The sequence below is a fragment of the Stegostoma tigrinum genome, chromosome 39 (genome assembly GCF_030684315.1).
Source record: "Stegostoma tigrinum isolate sSteTig4 chromosome 39, sSteTig4.hap1, whole genome shotgun sequence".
In the NCBI taxonomy this organism is placed as follows: domain Eukaryota; kingdom Metazoa; phylum Chordata; class Chondrichthyes; order Orectolobiformes; family Stegostomatidae; genus Stegostoma; species Stegostoma tigrinum.
This window is the reverse complement of record NC_081392.1, coordinates 17,701,669-17,726,232: the sequence shown is the minus strand read 5'-3', so window position 1 is coordinate 17,726,232 and position 24,564 is coordinate 17,701,669. Positions and strand designations below refer to the sequence as shown.

The 24,564-nt window shown below is 47.9% G+C and overlaps 1 protein-coding gene and 1 long non-coding RNA gene across 3 annotated transcripts in view; one reads left to right on the top strand and one right to left on the bottom strand.

Moving 5' to 3' along the window:
* xgb (x globin) overlaps nt 1-3,493 on the top strand; it is a 60,159-nt gene extending 56,666 nt beyond the window's left edge. For both annotated transcript variants that reach the window (XM_059640990.1, XM_059640989.1), the window contains 2 exons: nt 446-526; nt 3,334-3,493. In XM_059640990.1, the coding sequence (XP_059496973.1) occupies nt 446-526; nt 3,334-3,468 (216 nt within the window). In that variant the 3' untranslated portion in view covers nt 3,469-3,493. The remainder of the gene's footprint in view (nt 1-445; nt 527-3,333) is intronic.
* LOC125447646 (uncharacterized) overlaps nt 1-12,898 on the bottom strand; it is a 37,190-nt gene extending 24,292 nt beyond the window's left edge. The window contains exons 1-2 of the long non-coding RNA XR_009443054.1: nt 12,854-12,898; nt 11,566-11,866 (exon numbers count right to left, since the gene is read on the bottom strand). This is a non-coding gene — a long non-coding RNA (uncharacterized LOC125447646). The remainder of the gene's footprint in view (nt 1-11,565; nt 11,867-12,853) is intronic.
* Nucleotides 12,899-24,564: the final 11,666 nt, after the last annotated feature.

Genomic DNA, 24,564 nt, shown 5'->3' with positions numbered 1-24,564 from the left:
AAGCTAGCTGCTTTTCGCTGAGTGCATGTTGCCTGAGTCCTATACCAGGAGAAGCCAAGAGAACCAGGCTTTGGCAAATCTGTTGGTACTTGCAGATGTAACGCAATCATTCCTCCAATTCCTTTCTTTCCATTGACAACTTCCAGTCACGCAGAAGAAGTACGATGGGAAACCTTGGTTTTCTCAAAGCTGCTTAACTGGAACAGGGTTTTGCAGTTCCTATTGCATTGAAAATACCTCACAGTGTCTTTGTTACAGTTACTTGTCCTCACATGCTGTCATGCTTTTCTTTAAAGACACCAGCTTTAACTGTTTAACTCTTGGCCTCTCAGTTTTAACTGCAAGCTGTTGATCGTCACACTCTGGACTTGTCAGCTGGCCCTGGCCCTGGTCAGAAGTGCATTTGACATTGTTGTGCTCCACTGGTTTCCTTTTGTCTCTGCAGTACGTGGGAGTGCAGTTCATTGCAGTGGTAAAACCAATCTTAAAAGAGAAATGGACAGCAGATGTGGAAGAAGCATGGAAGGTGAGTAGCTCAGCACCAAGCGTGGGATTCTCCTTTCCATTCGGCTCATTCCCGACCACACAGCAGCCATGATTCAGTCTGTCATTTTGTGGAATTCCTACAGAATGGAAACAGGCCATTCGGCCCAACAAGTCAACACCAAACCCACAAAGGGCATCCCACCTAGACTCAGCCCCTACCCTATCCCTATAATACAGCATTTCCAAAGGAAAATCTACCCAGCCTCCACTATCCCTGCAAACAATGGGCAATTTAGCACAGCCAGTCCACTCAACCTGCAAATCCCTGGACACTATGAACAATTTTCCGTGGCTAATCCATCCTAAGCCACACATCCCTGGACACTATGAGTAATTTCCCATGACTAATCCACCCCAACCCACACATCCCTGGACACTACAGAGCAATTTAGCACAGCCAACCCACTTAACCCACACACCTTTGGACTGTGGGAGGAAACCGGAGCACCCGGAGGAAACCCACACAGACACGGGGAGAACGTGCAAATTCCACATTAGATGGTTGCCTGAGTCTGGAATCAAACCTGGGCTCCTGGCTCATCATCTTTATCCAAGCACTTGTCCAATGCTTTAAGATGTCACTGAGGAAGTGAGAAGAAGGAAGCCATTGGGAAAGTTAGGGATTTCTGCATGGCAGGATCACTAAATCTTAACAGACAAAGTCAATGTTGGAGCAAATTACTGGAGATGATGGAATTTGAACAGAAACCTGGCAACGCAGGAGATCACAGTGGGCCGGGAAGCTTCCATGGAGAGAAACAGCAGGCTAATGTTGAGAGTCTAGATGACTTTTCATCAGACTAGTCCAAAGTCTAAATATTAGTCTGCTCCCTGACATACTGTGATCTCCTGCATTGTTTGTTTTCTAATCTGTTGAGACTGTCATTGCCTGTGCCAGCCCCAAGATTGATCCCACTTTGGCCTCACTGTGACTCAGTGTCCTCTTTTTCAAATGTTTATCCAATTCCCTTTTGTTTAGCACAAGTAAATCCATTCCTGTCATCATCTGGGGCAGCATATTCCAAATTGCAACGTCTCCCCGCTCAATAAAATGCTCTGCACACAGCTTCCAGTCAATGAAGCACTTTTGAAGTAGAATTAATTTTGCAAGGTGGGAGTTCAGACCCAGCCATCTCCCACAGCCAGCAGTGTAATTATGACTTTTTTTATGAGCGAGGTTGATCCAGGTATATATATCATTACAGTTTCTCTGTTCCAATCTCCAAGTGCAATTGCAAATGAAACACAAGTGCTAGCGGTGTAATAGATCAATGGTGCATTCTGCACCGCCTCACTATTCCCTATCTCCCACAGCCTCACAACCTTCTGGGGAATGGAGTGGGAGGCATGGGGACAGGGAGCAGATAAAGGAGAGAGGGGATGGGGCCAGGGAGCAGATAAAGGAGAGAGGGGATGGGGAAGGGGAGGGGATAAAGGAGAGAGGGGGATGGGGAAGGGGAGAGGATAAAGGAGAGAGGGGATGGGGAAGGAGAGAGGATAAAGGAGAGAGGGGATGGGGAAGGGGAGAGGATAAAGGAGAGAGGGGGATGGGGACAGGGAGCAGATAAAGGAGAGAGGGGATGGGGAAGGGGAGAGGATAAAGGAGAGAGGGGATGGGGAAGGAGAGGGGATAAAGGAGAGAGGGGGATGGGGAAGGGGAGAAGATAAAGGAGAGAGGGGGATGGGGACAGGGAGCAGATAAAGGAGAGAGGGGGATGGGGACAGGGAGCAGATAAAGGAGAGAGGGGATGGGGGAAGGAGAGGGGATAAAGGAGAGAGGGGATGGGGAAGGGGAGGGGATAAAGGAGAGAGGGGGATGGGGACAGGGAGCAGATAAAGGAGAGAGGGGATGGGGAAGGGGAGAGGATAAAGGAGAGAGGGGGATGGGGAAGGGGAGAGGATAAAGGAGAGAGGGGGATGGGGAAGGAGAGGGGATAAAGGAGAGAGGGGGATGGGGAAGGAGAGAGGATAAAGGAGAGAGGGGATGGGGAAGGGGAGGGGATAAAGGAGAGAGGGGGATGGGGAAGGGGAGAGGATAAAGGAGAGAGGGGGATGGGGAAGGAGAGGGGATAAAGGAGAGAGGGGGATGGGGAAGGAGAGAGGATAAAGGAGAGAGGGGATGGGGAAGGGGAGGGGATAAAGGAGAGAGGGGTTGGGGAAGGAGAGAGGATAAAGGAGAGAGGGGATGGGGGAAGGGGGAGAGGATAAAGGAGAGAGGGGATGGGGAAGGGGAGGGGATAAAGGAGAGAGGGGTTGGGGAAGGAGAGAGGATAAAGGAGAGAGGGGGATGGGGAAGGGGAGGGGATAAAGGAGAGAGGGGTTGGGGAAGGGGAGGGGATAAAGGAGAGAGGGGATGGGGAAGGGGAGGGGATAAAGGAGAGAGGGGTTGGGGAAGGGGAGGGGATAAAGGAGAGAGGGGATGGGGAAGGGGAGGGGATAAAGGAGAGAGGGGTTGGGGAAGGAGAGGGGATAAAGGAGAGAGGGGATGGGGAAGGGGAGGGGATAAAGGAGAGAGGGGAATGGGGAAGGAGAGAGGATCAAGGAGAGAGGGGTTGGGGAAGGGGAGGGGATAAAGGAGAGAGGGGATGGGGAAGGGGAGGGTGTTAGTTGGGGAGCGAGTGAGGGGAGGGTACAGGAGGTGTAGAAGGCGAGGGTTAGGAGAGAGGTGGAGTTTGGTGGGTGTTTGAAGCGGAGAGGGAGGGGGGTGAGGATACAGGTGGGAGGAGAGTGTGTGTGGGGGAGTTGAGTGGCCTGTGATCACAAACTAATGACTGTCTTTGCCCCCAGGGTCTGTTCGAGTATTTAACGCGGACGATGAAGAGGGGCTATCATGATGCTGAGCAGAGGGACAATGTGAACCGGGGAAATTATACAAAACGGAGAGCTCCATCTGCTCTGAAGGCCAGTCAGAACGCGGTGTAGCACTCACAGTGTCCCCCCGGGGTTCGGGGAGGGAGGGTGGGTGGGTAGAGGGGACAGTCAGAACGTGGTGTAGCACTCACAGTGTCCCCCCGGGGTTCGGGGAGGGGAAGGGGTGGGTAGGGGAGACGGTCAGAACGTGGTGTAGCACTCACAGTGTCCCCCGGGGTTCGGGGAGGGGAGGCGGGGTGGGTAGGGGGGACAGTCAGAACGTGGTGTAGCACTCACAGTGTCCCCCCGGGGTTCGGGGAGGGGAAGGGGTGGGTAGGGGGGACAGTCAGAACGTGGTGTAGCACTCACAGTGTCCCCCCGGGGTTCGGGGAGGGGGTGGGTGGGTTAGGGGGACAGTCAGAACGTGGTGTAGCACTCACAGTGTCCCCCCGGGGTTCGGGGTGGGAGGGTGGGTGGGTAGGGGGGACAGTCAGAACGTGGTGTAGCACTCACAGTGTCCCCCCGGGGTTCGGGGAGGGGAAGGGGGGTGGGTAGGGGGGGACAGTCAGAATGTGGTGTAGCACTCACAGTGTCCCCCCGGGATAGGGGGGGGGACGGTGGGTGGGTAGGGGGGACAGTCAGAACGTGGTGTAGCACTCACAGTGTCCCCCCGGGATTGAGGGGTGAGGGGGGGTGGGTAGGGGGGACAGTCAGAACGTGGTGTAGCACTCACAGTGTCCCCCCAGGATTCGGGGAGGGGGTGGGGTGGGTAGGGGGGACTGTCAGAACACAGTGTAGCACTCACAGTGTCCCCCCGGGATTGGGGGCGGGAGGGGGGGTTGGGTAGGGGGGACAGTCAGAACGCAGTGTAGCACTCACAGTGTCCCCCCGGGGTTCAGGGAGGGAGAGGGGTGGGTAGGGGAGACAGTCAGAACGCAGTGTAGCACTCACAGTGTCCCCCCGGGGTTCAGGGAGGGAGGGGGGTGGGTAGGGGGGACAGTCAGAACGCAGTGTAGCACTCACAGTGTCCCTCTGGGATTTGGGTGGTGGGTGGGGGGGGTGGGTAGGGGGGACAGTCAGAACGCAGTGTAGCACTCACAGTGTCCCCCCGGGATTTGGGTGGTGGGTGGGGGGGTGGGTAGGGGGGACAGTCAGAACGCAGTGTAGCACTCACAGTGTCCCCCCGGGATTGTCGGGGGGTGGGAGGGGGGGGTGGGTAGGGGGGACAGTCAGAACATGGTGTAGCACTCACAGTGTCCCCCCCGGGATTCGGCGGGGAGGGGGGTGGGTAGGGGGGACAGTCAGAACGCAGTGTAGCACTCACAGTGTTCCCCCGGGATTGTGAGGGGGTGTGATGATGGGTGGGTAGGGGGGCAGTCAGAACGCAGTGTAGCACTCACAGTGTCCCCCCGGGGTTCGGGGAGGGGGGGGTGGGTAGGGGGGACAGTCAGAACATGGTGTAGCACTCACAGTGTCCCCCCGGGATTCGGGGGGGAGGGGTGTGGGTAGAGGGGCAGTGAGGACACAGTGTAGCACTCACAGTGTCCCCCCGGTTTTGGTGGGGGGTGGGCGATAAATGTTCCCGGGAGAAGCAGTCAGAACATAACTAGTACACATTGACCACTCACTGCTCTTGTTGCTGCCTGGGGATCATCCTGTGCGACAGTTGCCTGTAGAGGACAGTGACCCATTCTTTCTTTATTCATTCACAGGATGAGGGCCTTTCTGGCCAGGCAGCATTTATTGCCCATCCCTAATTGCCCAGAGGGTAGTTAGGAGACAACCACATTGCTGTGGGTCTGGAGTCACATGTGGGCCAGACCAGTAAGGATGGCAGTTTCCATCCCTAAAGGACATTTGTGGACAAGGGGCCAGTCTGAGGTCATGAGTTCAAATCCCAGCAAGGTGATTAAAATTTAAACTGCAATCGCGATTCCTCTGCAGTGATTGTGATGTGATTTTTATATTGCTATCGGAAGCTGGGATCAGGGAGGAAGCCAACTGCTTTTATCTAGTCTGGCATACATGTGACTCCAGCCCACAGCAATGGGGTTCACCCTTATCCAGCCCTTGGAACGACCAATCAATCTTTCAGCCTATCAGGTATGCACCAATCCTCCTAATAGCATACCACCCTGCCTACCCCTGTAACCCTGCACTTCCTATGGCTAATTCTACTAGCCTGCACATCCCTGAACACCATGGGGCAATTTAGCATGGGCAATCCACCCCAGCCTCTACACCTTTGGGACTGTGGGAGGAAACCGGAGCACCCGGAGGAAACCCACACAGACACAGGGAGAATGTGCAAACTCCGCACAGACAGCCACCCGAGGGTGGAATCGAACCTGGGTCCCTGGCGCTGTGAGGCAGCAGGGTGAACCACTGTGCCACCTTAAACCACTCCATTCAGGGGCAATTAGGGATGGGTGAAAGAGCCTGGCGTCACTAGTGACACCCACATCCCACAAAAGAGCCCTGTTAAAGATTTACTGAATTGGACACAGATGGTAAATGAGTAAAGCTGGCAGCCCCCTTCAGTGGGATTTCTGAAGGAAGAACTACTCTCTCTTCGATTGTAGCATTAAAGCCTATTCTCTTTCTCTGTTATTTTGCATGAAGTGATGTGAAATGGACAAATAAAATGATCATTTCTCCATAAAGCATTGAGGATCCAGTCAATGTGTATAGAAATTGGGAAGGGCACACAGCTGAAGGCTGGGCTGGTATTTTAATGTGTGAACCTGCTCAATGTTCATTACTACAACAAGGATCACAATCATAACACATTGAGCGTGAGGCCTGATAGGAACTGGAGTGGGCCATTCAGCCCCTCAGCCTGTCTGCCATTCAGTGAGACCTCGGTTGAGCTCTGGCCTAACTTCATACACCTGCCTCTGGCCCAATTCTGTTAACACTTTTGCTGAACAAAAATGTATCTATAGTTTAAATGCTGTTTGTGGAAGAGAGTTCGAAACTTCTCCCTCCCTTAGTGTGTGGAAGTGCTTCCTAATATCTCTCCTGAACAGTCTGGCCCTAATTCTCAGACTATCCCCCTTAGTTCTAGAGTCCCCAACCAATGGAAATAGTTGATACAGCACAGAAACAGACCCTTCAATCCAGCTAGTCCATTCCGACCATGTTTCCCAAACTAAATCAGCTCCGTTTGCCTGTAAAAACCAGAAGAGCTGCAGAGGCTGTAAATCAGGAAAAAAAACAAAGATGCTTGCACAGCTCAGCGGGTCTGGCAGCATCACCAAAGAAAAATCAGAGCTTTCATTGCTGGTTCAATGAAGAAAAGTCACCAGACCCAAAATGTTAACTCTTGTTTCTCTCCACAGATGCTGCTAGACCTGCTAAGCTTTGCCAGCAACTTCTGTTTTATGTCTCCATTTGCCTGTGTTTGGCCCATATCAGGGGATTATTGAATTCCTACACTGTGTAAGCAGGACATTCAGCCCGTCAGGCCCATATCAACTTCCTGTCCAGACCCACAAACCCATCCTATCCGTGTAACCCTATATTTCCCATAGCTAATCCCTCTAGCCTTCACATCCCCGGGCACAATGGGACAGTTTCCCATGGCCAAACCACCCTAACCTGCACACCTTTGGACTGTGGGAGGAAACTCACGCAGACACGAGGAGAATGTGCAAACTCCACACGGACAGTCGCCCGAGGCTGGAATTGAACCTGCACCCCTGGTGCTGAGAGGCAGCAGGGCTAACCGCTGAGCCACCCGTGCCACCCTGCTAAACCTTTCTGATTCACGTACCTACCCTGCACATCTTTCAAACAAAGTAACTGTACTGTCATGCACCGCTTCCTGTGGCAGCTCATTCCAAATGTTGGCCCTGAGGTCCCTTTTAAATCTTTCACCTCCCCTGGTTTTGAACTCCCCACCCTGGGGAAAAAGCCTTTGCTTTTCATCCTAACCATGCCCCTCATGGTTTTATAAACCCCAAAAGTTCAGCCCCCAACCTCCTACTCTCCAGGGAAAGAACTCCCAGCCTATGTAACCTGTCCCTGTGACTCAAACCTTCCACTCAGGGTTAGTGATACTTATTTACTTCCAGTTATGTATCTATCCTGTCCTCGTAGGCTCAGTGGGTGACAGGAAGCAGGGTTAAAGGTGGTTCAAGGTGAGTGTAGAGCAGATGGAGAGATTGTAAGGCTGTTTTTGGATAGATGAGATTACCCTTTTATCTCTTGGAGTGAATTCAGCAACTGCATTGCTACTATTGAGATTGGGTATAAGTATGTATGTGTTGTGTCACTCATACCAGCATAGCTGTGCCTACAGAACCATGAATTCTTCAGATATACATCGCGGAAACAAAGATTACAAAATGGCATATTGTTTAAAGACGTAAGAAGTTTCTGGCCAGGGACCAATTGTAAGTGCCCAAGTGTTTCAGTGGGGACATTGACATGGCTGGAGATAACAGGGTGTGGAGCTGGATGAACACAGCAGGCCAAGCTGCATCAGAGGAGCAGGAAGGCTGACGTTTCGGGCCTAGACCCTCGGAGAGTCGGGTTTTGTGCAACACAGTCCTGGCCTGAGCAGACTCCTAGCTGAGAGGTGTGGCAACTCAAATTAAAAACAAAGATTTCAAGCATAAAGTGAGAATCTTTTCAAATACCTGGGAACCAGGAAGCAAACACAGAACAGTAGCAAACACCATCTATGTTTTTATACGAGGGCCCAGTAGATAGAGAGAAAGTCCTTCCTCGGGCAAGTTCAGACTAAAAGCTGCAGTGTTGTGAGATGAAGATGGTAGAGGTCTGGTCCACAAACTACACCAAGGACCAGGCAATGACCATCTTGTAGGAGAGAAGATCTAACCATTGCCCCTCATGGCAGTGCTTATTACCATCACTGATACCCCCATTATCAACATGGGCCTTACCATTGACTGAAATGGTCATATAAATACTGTGACTATAAGGACTGATCAGAAACTGGGAATCCTGCAGCGAGTAACTCCCCTCCTGGCTCCCCAAAGCCTGTCCCACCATTGACAAGGCACAAGTCAGGAGTGTGATGGAATACTCCCCACTTGCCCCTGGATGGGGGCAGCTCCAACAATACTCAAGAAGCTCTTAACCATCCAGGACAAAGCAGCCCCCACTCGTTTGGCACCACATCCACAAACATCCCACTCCCTCCCCCCACCGATGCTCAGTTGCAGCAGTGTGTATCAGGTACAAGATGCCCTGCAGAAACTCACCAAAGATCCTCAGGCAGCACCTTCCAAACCCACGACCGCTTCCATCCAGAAGGACAAGGAGCAACAGATACCCGGGAACACCATCCCCGGCAAGTTTCCCTCCAATCCACTCACCATCCCGACTTGGAAATATATCGCTGTTCCTTCAGTTGCTGGGTAAAAATCCTGGAATTCCCCCCTTAAGGGGTGTTGTGGATCAACCCACAGCACATGGACTTCATGAAGGCCAGGCCACCCCCACCCTCTCAAGGGGCAATAAGAGAAGGGCAATAAATGCCGATAACACAGCCAAGAATAAATAAAGCAAAGTTGTGTTGGGTTTCGAGGAGATTGCATCCGGTATATTGTTGTGCAGTAATGGTCTCCTTAATCAGCTGGAGAATCTAGAACTGTGTAGCAACCTCAAAATAAGGGAAGGTCATTTTGAACTGAGATGACGAGAAAGATCTTCATTTTGAAGTTTGAGAATTGTTGGAGGTCCTCTGATCCAGGAAGGTGGGTATGCTTAGGAGTTCAGTGGTCAACAGATAAAATGAGGAAGTGCGGAGGTTGGAAATCTGGAACAAGAACAGAAATTGCTGGAGAAACTCAGCACGTTGAGCAGCATCTATGGGAAGGAAGCAAAGTTAACACTTCAAGTTCAGTGAAGAGTCTAATGAATGAAAGTTGACTCTGATTTCTTTCCACAGAGGCTGCCAGACCCGCTAGATTTCTCCAGCAATTTTTGTATCTGTTTTAGAGGTCAGTGGAGTTTGGACTCTGATAGAGTCAAAGAACATGGGGCATGATCTCATGTTGATAGTAAGTTGCACATCTCACCGTAAAACCAGAACCCCTGACAGTACAGTACCTTACTGGAGAAAACAGCCTATACTATGTACCATCATTCACACAAGGAGCCTGTTAACATTTTAGACCCATCAAGCCATAATTTTAACTTGAAAGATTTACATTATAAGTGGAAACGGAAAGCCAGATTTTCTGCTTTGTAACTATTTCACTGGAAATGTTCTGAGCCGCAAAAGTACAGCTGGAAATGATACAATTATGTAACAGGAAATGACCTCCTTGAGACCACTCTTAACAGGAATAATTGGTTAAAGTTGAATTATCTGGACTGACTAATTATAAGCAATTTCACTCATTATCTAGTCTCCTGATTTCTAGCGTTAAATGCATTGCAAGGCAGTCCTGGTAAGCCAGAAAGTGTTTAGAATTGACAAATCCAACTTGGCAAATGCACACGATCTAATTAAGACAGCTAAGGCAGCTTGTTTTTCTTGGGCAGGATAACCAGAATCCCTGGATATTTTAGTGATAATGGGAACTGTAGATGCTGGAGAATCCAAGATAACAAAGTGTGAAGCTGGATGAACACAGCAGGCCGAGCAGCATCTCAGGAGCACAAAAGCTGACGTTTCGGGCCTAGACCCTCTCTGATGAAGGGTCTAGGCCCGAAATGTCAGCTTTCCTGCTCCTCTGATGCTGCTTGGCCTGTTGTGTTCATCCAGCTCCACACTTTGTTGCCCTGGATATTTTAGGGAGTTCTCTTCTTCCTGGTATCAGGTTACCTGCAGCAGGAATGCTGCTGTTGTTATTTTTGGCATTAAGCACCATGTACGTACTCACTCCTGCCAGTTTGCAAGTCCTCTCCTCTCCCTCTCATTCCCCACTCAGATACAAACTTGCCCCTTAACTTATTCCCTAAGAGCTGGCCACCCTGTTTGACTTGTTTTTGTTGGATGGAAGCAGGATAAAGTTAAGCTGCACATCATCCATGACTCAGGAGCAAGTCAGAGCAGTGTTAAGGATTTCATGGCTCTCCCCGACAACCTTCCGATCCTGCTGCCTCATTATAGCTAAGATAACAAGGTGTAGAGCTGGATGAACACAGCAGGCCAAGCAGCATCAGAGGAGCAGGAAGGCTGATGTTTCCGGTCAAGACAAGGGTCTAGGCCTGAAACATCAGCTTTCCTGCTCCTCTGATGTTGCTTGGCCTGCTGTGTTCATCCAGCTCTACACCTTGTTATCTCAGATTCTCCAGCATCTGCAGTTCCTACTAACTCTGCCTTATTACAGCCGTTGGCTTTGTTAAGGACAGAGCTCCTGACAAATCCAAGCATTCAGTTTTCTAAATGAGGAAGTTCCTTCTGCTTTCAGAGATTCCTGTAAAGGAGGTGACACAAGGCAATTGGTTTGAACATTGTAGCAGATGTAACACACAGAGGCCAGTGATTTCACCCCAACACCGAGATTGAGCTTTCCCTGGGATGAATGGAACCCCCTCAAAAGGCTTCCTTCAGTATGTTGTTCATGCGTTCACTCGACGTTAGCTCTGATTTCTCTCCACAGATGCTGTCAGGCCCTGCTGAGTTTTTCCAGCAACTTCTGTTTTTATTCCCAATTTGCAGCATCCACAGTTCTTCCGGTTTTTGTTTGGCAATTTATTTTTATTCGCTCATGGGGTGTGGGCGCAGGCCAGCATTTATTACCAATCCCTAATTGCCCCTTGAGCTTCAAACATGGAGTCAAACAGCACAGAAACAGACCTTCGGTCCAACCAGTCCACACTGACATAATCCCAAACTAAACTAGTCCCACCTGCCTGCTCCTGGCCCAAATCCCTCCAAACCTTCCCTATTCATGTACTTATCCCAATGTCTTTTAAACATTGTAACTGTGCACACACCCACCACTTCCTCTGGAAGTTCATTCCACAGATGAACCACCCTCTGTGTAAAAATATTGCCCCTCAAGTCCTTTTGAGATCTTTGTTTCACCTTAAAAATATGCCCCCTTGTCTTGAAATCCCCCATTCCAGGGAAAAGATGCCTCCCATTAACCCTATCCATGTCCCTCATGGCTCTATAAACTTCTATGAGGTCACACTCCAGTGACGAACATTCCAGCCTCTCTTTATAACTCAAACTCTCCATACCTGGCAACATCCTGGTAGAGTCCAGATGGTGCACTGCCTTCTTGAACTGCTGCAACTCGTGTGCTGTAGGTCGACCCAAAACGTCCTTAAGGAGGGAATTCCAGGATTTTGACTTCGAACACAGGGGCTGACAGCTGCTGACAGGTATCGCAAGTTGCCAAGTTTTGTGCCTGTGCCCAGTGGCAAGGCAATAGAAATCTGAGCGTTCGCAGTGTGGCTGAAGGGGGAAAGCACCCGAAACCAACAGCAGGTTTGCGTCCTGTGATGCCTCACGTAGGTGCTAAAACACCAAGCAACAACCCTGAGGTACAAAGAACAAAAGAACAAAGAATGAAGAAAATTACAGCACAGGAACAGGCCCTTCGGCCCTCCAAGCCTGCGCTGATCCAGAGATTCTATCTAAACCTGTCACCTACTTTCCAAGGATCTGTATCCCTCTGCTCCCTGCTCCATTCATGTATCTGTCTAGATACATTCTTAAATGATGCTATCGTGCCTGCCTCTACCACCTCCGCTGGCAACGCGTTCCAGGCACCCAGCACCCTCTGTGTAAAGAACTTTCCACGCATATCTCCCTTAAACTTTTTCCCTCTCACCTGGAAATCGTGACCCCTAGTAATTGAGTCCCCCACTCTGGGAAAAAGCTTCTTGCTCTCCACCCTGTGATTTTGTAGACCTCAGTTACGTCCCCCCTCAATCTCCGTCTTTCTAATGTAAATAATCCTGATCTACTCAACCTCTCTTCATAGCTAGCACCCTCCATACCAGGCAACATCCTGGTGAACCTCCTCTGTAGCCTCTCCAAAGCATCCACATCCTTTTGGTGATGTGGCGAGCAGACTGTAGGGTCCAGTCCATGAACTGAGCTCAAAGCAGCCTTGCACCAACATTTCAGAGATAATTAGTAGTGTCCTCAAAGTGCATCACGGTAGTGCAGAGATATACTGGAAATTGTTCAGAGATGTACCATGAGGGTACAGGGAAGCTGGCACACGTCAGATGCTGGCATCTGTCAGAGTGAGAGAAATGCTAGTGGAACCTGCCTGGGACTTGGGTTTGCCATCCTCAAATCTAACGGGAGAGAGGGTCACAGGATCCAAAACCTTAAGTTTGTCTCCCCCTCCACAGATGCTGTCAAACCTGCTGCGTTTCTCCAGCACTTCCCGTCTTTGTTCCAAAATTTGAACCCTTGCTGCCTTTATTTTGTTTAAAAATCCTCTCTCCTTCCCTCAGTATACAAGAACACCAACCCCAGCACAGTTCAGGGTGAGGCAAAGATCCTGTTTACCTTAGGATTAGTACCAGTGCTCCATTATACAGCGTTCAGTTCTGGTCTCCCTGCTGAAAGAAGGATGGTGTGAAACTTGAAAGGGTTCAGGAAAGATTTATGAGCATGTTGCTGGGATTGGAGGGTTTGAGCTACAGAGAGAGGCTGAATGGGCTGGGGCTATTTTCCCTGGAGCGTCAGAGGCTGAGGGCGAGACCTTATAGAGGTTTATAAAATCATGAGGGGCATGGAGAGGGTGAATAGTCAAGGTCTTTTCCCCAGGGTAAGGGAGCCCAAAACTAGAGGGGCATAGGTTTAAGGTGAGAGGGGAAAGGTTTAATAGGGACCTGAGGGGCAACGTTTTCACACAGAGGGTGGTGCGTGTATGGAATGAGCTGCCAGAGGAAGTGGTGGGGGCTGGTACAGTTACAGCATTTAAAAGGCATCTGGATGGGTATATGGATAGGAAGGGTTTAGAGGGATATGGGGAGCTGATGGCCTAGTGGTATTACCACTGGACTGTTAATCCAGGCAACCAGATAATGTTCTGGGGAACCCAAGTTCGAATCCTGCCACTGCAGATGGTGGAATTTTAATTCAATGAAATATCTGGAATTAAGAATCTAATGATGACCGTGAATACATTGTTGATTGCCAGTGAAAACTCATCTGGCTCACTAATGCCCCTTTATGGAAGGAAACTGCCATCCTTACCTGGTCTGGCCTACATGTGGCTCCAGACCCACAGCAATACAGTTGACTCTGAACTGCCCTCTGGGTAATTAGGGATGGGGCAATAAATGCTGCCTGGTCAGCAATGAATTAACAAAGGAAAGAAAAAATGCTGGCAAATGGGACTAGCATAATTTAGGATATCTGGTCAGCATGGAAGCATTGGGCCGAAGCGTCTGTTTCTGTACTGTGCAGCTCCATGACTATCACATCACCATCTCCCACGCAGCTCTCATTCCATCCAGACAAGCCAAAAGGGAATCTCAAATGTCTTGGACAATAAGCAGAGGAACCCTGTGTTCCTGGCATCTGTGTCTCCTCATTTACAGTCACACACTCCTGCCCATGTCACAGAAGACTCATGCCCAAAAAAGACATGCTTCTGGTGTTGATTGTTCCAGCATTCGCACAGGGTGATTCATGAAGCCAGCCGTTGACACACTCATTTACAAAACCAAGGTATCTCCTGACTAATCAAAAGCGCTTCAAATTTGGCAAAGAAAGATTTGTTTACATGTGACTGTGGTCAACTCGCTCATGAATCATCATAGAATCATAAAAAACTACTGTCTGTGAGGCCATTCATCCCTTCCGGTTATGTTAGCTCTTTAAAGTTTTAGCAAAGATCTATAACTCAGGTTGTGGATGAGCTTGTCGACTTGCTCGCCGAGCTGGGCTTGTTGTCAATCGCCATGTGACCTAACATCATCAGTGAGGCCTCTGACGAAGCGATGCTGTTCTACTTTGCTTGGAATTTATCCTGCCTGGTCTGTTACGTTGATTATTGTCATTTCCGGTTTTGATCTGTATGGGTTTGTATCTGGGGGCCAATTCTATGTGTTTGTTGATTGCATAATGGGCAGAGAACCATGCCTCTAGGAATTCCTGTGCGTACCTACGAAACGACTAAATGAGAACAAGACAGCTCGGTGAGCAAGTCAACAACCTTATACTAGCTCTTTTTGAGGGGCAATCCTGTTATTCTCGCTTCCCAACTCTTTTCCTACATCTCCATAATGTTTTCCTTAAAGAAGGACAAAGAACAGTTCACCACAGAAACACACCACCAAATCTGCACAGACACATGATGCCTTTAGGGAAAGAAATCTGCCGTCCTTTCCTGGTCTGGCCTACATGTGACTCCAGACCCACAGCAATGTGGACGACTCTTAACTGACCTCTGAAATGGCCTGGTAAACCACACAGTTCAAGGGCAATTAGGGATGGGGAACAAATTCTGGGGTTAACAGTGATGGCCACATCCTTTGATGGGGTGGCTCAGTGGTTAACACTGCAGCCTCACAGCACCAGGGACCCGGGTTCAATTCCACCCTCGGACGACTGTCTGTGTGGAGTTTGCACATTCTCCCCGTGTCTGCGTGGGTTTCCTCCGGATAGCGAGTTTTGAGAAGATTTGTAGCTCAGGTTGAGGTTCTGGATGTGAGTTTACTCGCTGAGCTGGAAGGTTAGTTTTCAGACGTTTCGCAGGAAATGACATCACCAACCCAAGGAAACCTAACCAGATAAATAGAAAGCGGGACATAACACCAGCGCTTCGTCGGAGGCTCACTGATGATGTTACCTAGAATGGTGACGAAACGTCTGAAAACTAACCTTCCAGCTCAGCGAGCAAACTCACATCCATTTCCTCCGGATGCTCCAGTTTCCTCCCACAGTCCGAAGATGTACTAGTTAGGGTGGATTGGCCGTGCTAAATTGCCCCATAGTGTCCAGGGATATGCAGATTAGGTGGGTTATGGGGGATGGGTCTAGGTGGGATGCTCCAAGCGTCAGTGTGGACTTGTTGGGCCGAAGGGCCTGTTTCCACACTGTAGCGATTGTATGACTGATTTAATAGTGGTTACTGCGTCTATTATTCTGTTAGGTTTCCGGTAGAGTTAACTTGTTCCAAACTCCTGTTTCTTTGGTTGTATTTTTAGGACAGTGTTTAAATAAATCATGTTTTGCTTAATGTCAAGTCCCATTGCGTTGGGAACAGGCATTTTGTATTTGCCATTAAAAATAGGAAAAAATTAGGGTCTAGTTACCTTCTTAAAGTATTTTGAGGGGGTCTGGTCTGGTCTTTAACAAACAAAATAATTCTAAAACACAAAGCCAACATGAAAGATGCCAGGTCCAACCAAGCAACCGGTGAACTCTACAAAATACCTGTGCAGATAAAATCAAAGCTTTGTTGAAGAAAGGTAAAGAATGGTTTGTATAGTTTGGTTGGTGTATCAGAACTGTATAACTCCTGACTATTATTTCCACACCTACACAACAAATATTTGTGTTTCGCCTTGTATCAGAGATAGTAGGAACTGCAGATGCTGGAGAATCTGAGATAACAAGGTGTAGAGCTGGACGAACACAGCAGGCCAAGCAGCACCTTAGGAGCAGGAAAGCTGACGTTTCGGGCCTAGACGCTTCTTCAGAAATCTAGGATCTAGGCCCAAGACGTCAGCTTTCCTGCTCCTAAGATGCTGCTTGGCCTACTGTGTTCCTCCAGCTCCACACTTTGTTATCTTTGTGTTTCACCTTGTTTATTTTTCCTTGTTTTGTGTCCGTCTGTGTATGTGTGTGCACATATCTGTAGGAAGTTCGGTCAAGGGGTAAATTTTAAGTAACATAAATTAAAAATCCTGGCTCTCTCTCATTCTTGTCAAAGTGGAGTGTTACAATAATTAGAGTTGTTTTTATTGTTGCAGAAGGAGCCTGACATCATTCACTTTTATACAGGCAGGCAAATTGGGATTTTCGGTAGACTTATGAAATCTTCATAAGGGTGGCATACCTGGGAATAGCTCAGCTTGATATCCAGCGCACAAATTAATTAATTAGCAATAAGTTAATTAAAACATGGTAGAATTGGGAGGGCAGCTGATGCACTGTGACTGAAGAATGTGGGAGCTCCTGGTTACCAGTCTGTTTTTTATTCAGTGACAGGATGTGGATGTCATTGGCAGGGCCACTTTTATTACCTGTCCATAACCGTCAATAGAGGCTAACACATCTTTGATTGAATTTGATTTGATTCATTGTTTTCATAAGTACTTAGATACAGTGAAAGGTTTCGTTTTGCACATAGTATCATACCATACAAAGTGCATTGGGGTAATAGAACAGAGCGAGGAATACATTCTACGGTCGCAGAGAGAATGACAAAGAGCAAGACGAACAGATAAAGTCAAACAAAGTTGGCCGATATAAGTAGGAATTCTACTTCATTGCTCAACAATAACTCGAGGCTCAGGGAAGGTTTGCTAAATGGCTCCATTTTCGAGGGCTGTTTGCTGTTGTGGGTCAGAGACTGAAGATGTGTCCCTGTATGAACTCACCTTCTCAGCTTAGACCATGTGGAAGGAACAATAGCTCAAACAAGTTCACCAGAGTGGTGCATATGTCCAGGGCACAAACAGATCAGCAACCATCTTACTGAACAGCAGAGTAAACTTGAAGGGCTGAATGACCTACTCTCCTTCTATTTTGTATATTTGCAAAATCTAATTAGGTGGAATTTTTTAAATCATTGGTGGGATGTGGGCATTGCTGGCTGGGTCAGAATTTATTGCCCGACCGTCAGGAAGCAGGGGGTGAGCTGCCCTCTTGAACTGCTGCAGTCCACATGCTATGTTTGAGCCACAGTGCCCCTATGGAGTGAGTTCCTCATCTGCTATGGCTCTGAGCTCTCCCTGTAAAACGTAGCCAATGGAGGACAGTCACATGTTGCAAATTGGCTGCATAATGTCACTCCTGCCACAGAGTTATAGCATCAAAAGGGGTCATTCAGCCCAATAATCCAGGCAGCCTCCCAAAAGAAAAATTTCATGTGTCTCACTCTTTCACCCTCTCTTTCTCGAGTCCCACAGATTTGTTCCCGTCTGAAGCCCACAACTACATCTGCCTCTATCAAAGGGACATGTGCTGGCCAGAAGTGACAGCCACATCCCAGAAATGAGTGAATAATTACATAGGATTCCCGTTATCCTCTCTTCCTTCCCTACCATTGATGGATAAAAGCTGTCCACATTCACAAACCATTGCATTGAAACGCAGGAGCCTATGTATCATGCACTTTACTGGTCTGTTGATTTAAGGATGAATCTAATTGCATTGGAAACATTTTTGAGATTTCCCAGATTAATGCCTGGATTGTCTCAAGAGGAAGGTTGGACAGGCTGAGTTCGTATCTCATGGAGTTTAGAAAAGTGAGGGGTGACTTGATTGAAACATAGAAGATCCTGAGGGGTCATTACCAGGGGGATGCAGAGATGGTTCCTCTAGAATCTAGAACCAGGGGTCACTGTTTATAAATCAGATGCCCCCATTAACAACAAAAAATAGTTCTCTATCAGGTCTGTGGGACTTTGGAACTCTGTCCCAGAATAGGCAAGGGAAGCAGAGAGCGTCAAAATTCTTAAAGCAGAGGTGGTTGATTTTTGATAAGTGAGAGGGTTAATGAAAGGATATTGGTTTTGCCTGTGAAATATTCTGTACAGTGATTTTGACAAAACACATTTACCAAGCTTCTGTTACTGTATGAGAGAAACAAAGTGCTGTGGATCAGTAGATAATGGGAGCTGCAGATGCTGGAGAATTCCAAGACAACAAAATGTGAGGCTGGATGAACACAGCAGGCCAAGCGGCATCTCAGGAGCACAAAAGCTGACGTTTCGGGCCTAGACCCTTCATCAGAGAGGGGGATGGGGAGAGGGAACTGGAATAAATAGGGAGAGAGGGGGAGGCGGACCGAAGATGGAGAGTAAAGAAGATAGGTGGAGAGAGTGTAGGTGGGGAGGTAGGGAGGGGATAGGTCAGTCCAGGGAAGACGGACAGGTCAAGGAGGTGGGATGAGGTTAGTAGGTAGCTGGGGGTGCGGCTTGGGGTGGGTTCATCCAGCCTCACATTTTGCTGTGGATCAGTAGTAGTTTTATCAAAAATGTTGGCAGGTTAAACAAACTGCACTTATAAAAATTCCGTAGCTGTTCCCAAACCAGGCTGGCTAACTTATGTAAAACAACATATGCACCACTCTGGTGAACTTGTTTGGGCTGTTGTTACTTCTACACAGTTTAAGCTGAGAAGGTGAGTTCATACAGGAACACATCTTCAGTCTCTGACCCACAATGACAAACAGCCCTCGAAAATGGAACAATACTGCATACCTTCCCTGAGTCTCAAGTTATTGTTGAGCACTAAAATCACTGCTCACAGTGTACACAGCCTGGTCTTAGCTTGGCGCAGGCAGCTCTGCAAACCTATCCCTGCGTCAAAGATAATAAAGGGTGGAGCTGGATGAACACAGCAGGCCAAGCAGCATCTCAGGAGCACAAAAGCCGACATTTCCGGCCTAGACCCTTCATCCTGTGCTCCTGAGATGCTGCTTGGCCTGCTGTGTTCATCCAGCTCCACACTTTATTATCTTGGATTCTCCAGCATCTGCAGTTCCCATTATCTCTATCCCTGTGTCTGCTCTTTTTCTTTCCCTTTTAAATCAGCCGATCTGATCTGCTATTACACATCTCTGGAGGAAGCAGGACTTGAACCTGGGCCTCCACAGCCTTTCTTCTACATCCTTTACCCACTCCCACACCCCAGGCCCTGTTACTACATGGTCTGCTTTCAGCATAGACAACTCCTTCTCACCCGCTTGTGGTCCCCATTAGAATTGTTTCTTTTTCTCTCTGGCTCATCATCATCTATCCTTTTATCTGCCAAACTGTCTTCCTCTCTCTCTCTGGCCTCCACCTCTGCCAATGTGCTCACCATTTTGCCCCCCTGCAGCCCCCCACCAGTCAATACCACCCTTTCCCAGTTGTGATTCACTGGACCTGAAATGTTAACACAGCTTTCTTTGTTTTTGTTGTTTTCATTCCAGTTTCAACAGTTCTCGTTTTCCCTGGTTACTGGTAAATACCTTGCCTTGATTTGTTGTAAATTTTATGGAGTTTATTCAGCTTCTCCCCATGCAGTGTACTGCAGCCTCTGCTGAGTTAGGGGTTATGATTTGCTTGTGTGCTTGCCAAAGGAATGGGATTTCACTCTGCATTGATGTGACGTGCTCCAGTTGCCAATGCAGCTAACAAGGAGAAAGTTCTGAGGCTTCTTCAGAATTGCCAACTCTCTGCAGTTAGCCTGGAACCTCCAGGAAGTGAATGTCAAACTCCAGAACACCGCAACCCTGAAGCACTTGAACATTACGTAACGAGCAGCGTCTATCGTTTTCCCTCAGGCTTTCACTTTGCCAGAAATAAAAGCACCTGAACTTGGGGAGGGGCAGAGAAAGGCCATTGAGTGAATGCTCAGGCATTGCCCCAGTGGCTAATGAGCCCCCAAACTTTTCTGATTGGCTCAGGAAGACGATATGTTGGCCAGCCAATGGCTGAGGTATGGGACCATGTCACATGATGAAACGTCTGGGAATCAATGTAACGGTGTTGGTAACCCAGCCGATTGTCCTCCATATCCCTATGTTCTCTCCAACGCTCCCCCTTCCCAAACAACACCCCCCAACACCCAAACCCACCTCACGCTCCTCCACCAACCTCCTCATTTTGCAGCACACAGAGCCATCTCACACAATGATTGTAATGTACAGGGAGGCCATTTTGTCCATCATCCGTGTGCTGGCTCCCTGAAGAATTAACTCACGTAATGTCAATGCACCCTTTTCTCCACCTCGCGCTGCACATCCCTCCTTTCTGGACATTGATCCAATTCTTGTGGTGCAGTGAGAGTGTCCCTATCTCTGAGTCAGGAGACCTGGGTTCAAGTCCCAACTGCTTCAAAGGTCATAGAGTCAAAGAGATGTACAGCATGGAAACAGACCCTTTGGTCTAACTCATCCAGACCGACCTGATATCCTACATTAATCCAGTCCCATTTGCCAGCATTTGGCCCATATCCCTCTAACCCCTTCCTATCCATGTACCCATTCAGGTACCTCTTAAATGCTGTAACTGTACCAGCCTCCACCGCTTCCTCTGGCAGCTCATTCCATACACACACCACCCTCTGTGTGAAAATGTTGCCCCTCAGGTCCCTTTTAAGTCTTTCCCCTCTCACCTTAAACCTATGCCCCTCTAGTTTTGGACTCCCCCCACCCTGGGGAAAAGATCTTGGCTATTCACCCTCTCCATGCCCCTCATGATTTTATAAACCTCTATAAGGTCACCCCTCAGCCTCCGACGCTCCAGGGAAAATCGACCCAGCCTCTCCCTGTAGCTCAAACCCTCCGACCCTGGCAACATCCTTGTAAATCTTTCTCCTCACTTTGAACTTAAGATGCAGTTAGAACATAGAACATAGAACATAGAACAGTACAGCACAGAACAGGCCCTTCAGCCCACAATGTTGTGCCGACCATTGATCCTCATGTATGCACCCTCAAATTTCTGTGACCATATACATGTCCAGCAGTCTCTTAAATGACCCCAATGACCTTGCTTCCACAACTGCTGCTGGCAACGCATTCCATGCTCTCACAACTCTCTGCGTAAAGAACCTGCCTCTGACATCCCCTCTATACTTTCCACCAACCAGCTTAAAACTATGACCCCTCGTGCTAGCCATTTCTGCCCTGGGAAATAGTCTCTGGCTATCAACTCTATCTATGCCTCTCATTATCTTGTATACCTCAATTAGGTCCCCTCTCCTCCTCCTTTTCTCCAATGAAAAGAGACCGAGCTCAGTCAACCTCTCTTCATAAGATAAGCCCTCCAGTCCAGGCAGCATCCTGGTAAACCTCCTCTGAACCCTCTCCAAAGCATCCACATCTTTCCTATAATAGGGCGCCCAGAACTGGACGCAGTATTCCAAGTGCGGTCTAACCAAAGTTTTATAGAGCTGCAACAAGATCTCACGACTCTTAAACTCAATCCCCCTGTTAATGAAAGCCAAAACACCATATGCTTTCTTAACAACCCTGTCCACTTGGGTGGCCATTTTAAGGGATCTATGTATCTGCACACCAAGATCCCTCTGTTCCTCCACGCTGCCAAGAATCCTATCCTTAATCCTGTACTCAGCTTTCAAATTCGACCTTCCAAAATGCATCACCTCGCATTTATCCAGGTTGAACTCCATCTGCCACCTCTCAGCCCATCTCTGCATCCTGTCAATGTCCCGCTGCAGCCTACAACAGCCCTCTACACTGTCAACGACACCTCCGACCTTTGTGTCGTCTGCAAACTTGCTGACTCATCCTTCAATCCCCTCGTCCAAGTCATTAATAAAAATTACAAACAGTAGAGGCCCAAGGACAGAGCCCTGTGGAACTCCACTCACCACTGACTTCCAGGCAGAATATTTTCCTTCTACAACCACTCGCTGTCTTCTGTTGGCCAGCCAATTCTGTATCCAAGCAGCTAAGTTCCCCTGTATCCCATTCCTCCTGACCTTCTGAATGAGCCTACCATGGGGAACCTTATCAAATGCCTTACTGAAGTCCATATACACCACATCCACAGCTCGACCCTCATCAACTTTTCTAGTCACATCCTCAAAAAACTCGATAAGGTTTGTAAGGCATGACCTACCCCTCACAAAGCCGTGTTGACTGTATTTGATCAAGCCATGCTCTTCCAGATGGTCATAAATCTTATCCCTCAGAATCCTTTCTAACACCTTGCAGACGACAGACGTGAGACTTACCGGTCTATAATTGCCGGGGATTTCCCTATTTCCTTTCTTGAAGAGAGGAATTACATTTGCCTCTCTCCAGTCCTCAGGTACGACTCCAGTGGTGAGCGAGGATGCAAAGATCTTCGCAAGTGGCGAAGCAATTGCATTTCTCGCTTCCCAAAGCAGCCGAGGACAAATCTGATCCGGGCCTGGCGACTTGTCAATCTTAATGTTTGACAAAATTTTCAGCACATCAGCTTCGTCTATCTCTATCCATTCCAGCATGCACACCTGCTCTTCAAAGGTTTCATTCACTACAAAGTTGGTTTCTTTCGTAAAGACAGAAGCAAAAAACTCATTTAGGGCTTCCCCTACCTCCTCAGGCTCCACACACAAGTTCCCTATGCTATCCCTGATCGGCCCTACTCTTTCTTTGACCATTCTCTTATTCCTCATTGTTCTGGAAACTTCCCTGAACACACCGTGGAATCTTCCTCCTGGCTACTGTTGCCAATCTGGCTGCTCCAATTCAGAAGGTTAAAGTCACACAAGGTTAATGAATTAGACATTGCAGAAACTGCAGATGCTGGAGAATCTGAGATAACAAGGTGTAGAGCTGGATGAACACAGCAGGCCGAGCAGTATCAGAGGAGCAGGAAGGCTGATGTTTCAGTCCTAGACCATTCTTCACCGTTTCTAAACGTCAGGGTGGGAAAATGAACATGAAGTAAAAGATCAGCCATGACCTTAACAAATGGCACAGCATGACTGAATGCCCTTCTCTTTGTCTCATGAAAAGATGATACAGAGAAATAACAGCGCTGACAGTGATTAAGGTGTACATGAAAGAATGGAGGAAGGTAGTGAATGGAAGGGAGAAACAACTTGGTGTTTATTTAAAAAAAAGCTTTCCAGTTTGTAGTTGACATTACATATCTCCACACTATATCTGATGTGAAACATTAAAAGGCAGGCAAATAGTTTGCTGTGAATTGAATTACTTCATCTGTGACTGCGATCTAGCTCCACCTAAGCAAAGCCTCCTTCTTGCCTGATTTATTTGTATTTTTAAAAGCAGATTATGTTAAAGTCTCAAACCTCTTCACACTATTCATTAATGTAAAGGATAAATATACAGTAGACAGCTGAGGGACTTACAATCCAAGGAAGTGTCAGAGTCAAAGCTCAGTTTGTGCTGATCACTGGTAACAGCAATCATCAGTCTTGGAGCCCTGGGTTGGGACAAAGGAAAGTAATATCCAGTGTTTGAGTCCCTGATCACTTTCAAGAAATTAGAGATAAAAGTATGATTGTGAAAACAGTCCTACTGTGTTGACAGAAATGCTTGATTTGGGAATGAAAAGATTAGTGTCTGTGTGGAGATATCTGAAGGCAAGCTTTTTTCCCCCCTCTGTTCAAAACACTTGCAGCAATAGTGAGATTTACCTATGTACAGGGTTATAATCCAGCATGAAGCAGTTAGCAACTTTTCTTCATTTACAGATTTTCAGGATCAGAAGCCTGTATAAAGCTGAATATTTGCTATGTTAAGGGAGTTTTCTTTTAAATGCAGAAAGGTGCAAATTTGGTGACAACCAAGCACTTTGAGATTAAAATCCCCAGGCCAATCTTTCCATACAACAGTTCAACCAATTTTGAAATGTAGTAATGCAATCTTGTTCCATCAGACTTTTGTAATTTATCTGTACATTGCAAAACAAAAAAAGATCAAGAATATACTGTTAAGATTTTCAAAATTTAAATTAAAAAGTTTGTTTTTCTTCGTGTTTGCACAGCATGTGGGCATTCCTGGCAAGGCCAACTTTTGTTGTCCACCTGCAATTGCCATTGAACTGAATGTTCTGTTCAGAAGGCCATTGGCAGTCAACCACATTGCTGAGTCTGGAGTCAAAGGTAGGCCAGACCATGCAAGGGTGGCTGACTTCTTTCCCTAAGAAGGACATTAGTGAAATCAGGTGTGTTTTTGTGCCTATTGATAGTCGTTACATGGTCACCCTTAGATAAACTTTCAATTTCAGATGATTCTTAACTGCCCGCTGGGATGGGCAACAAATGCTGTCCTGACCAGCAGAGCCCTCATCCTGTGAACAAATCTTAACAAAGGCATCCCCTGCACTTTTTAAAATTCTGTCCCCAGTTCTCAAATCACCTGTTGCCTATCGGAATTTTGAGAGAACACAGGACCCAGTTTGTTCAATATCTCTTCACAGTCCCACTCTCCAGGGAACAAGTCTGAGGAATTTTTCCAAAACTGCACTCAGTACTCCAGATGTGATCTAGCCAAACTCCTATGGAATGGAGAGATAATGGGAACTGCAGATGCTGGAGAATCTGAAATAACAAGTTGTAGAGCAGGC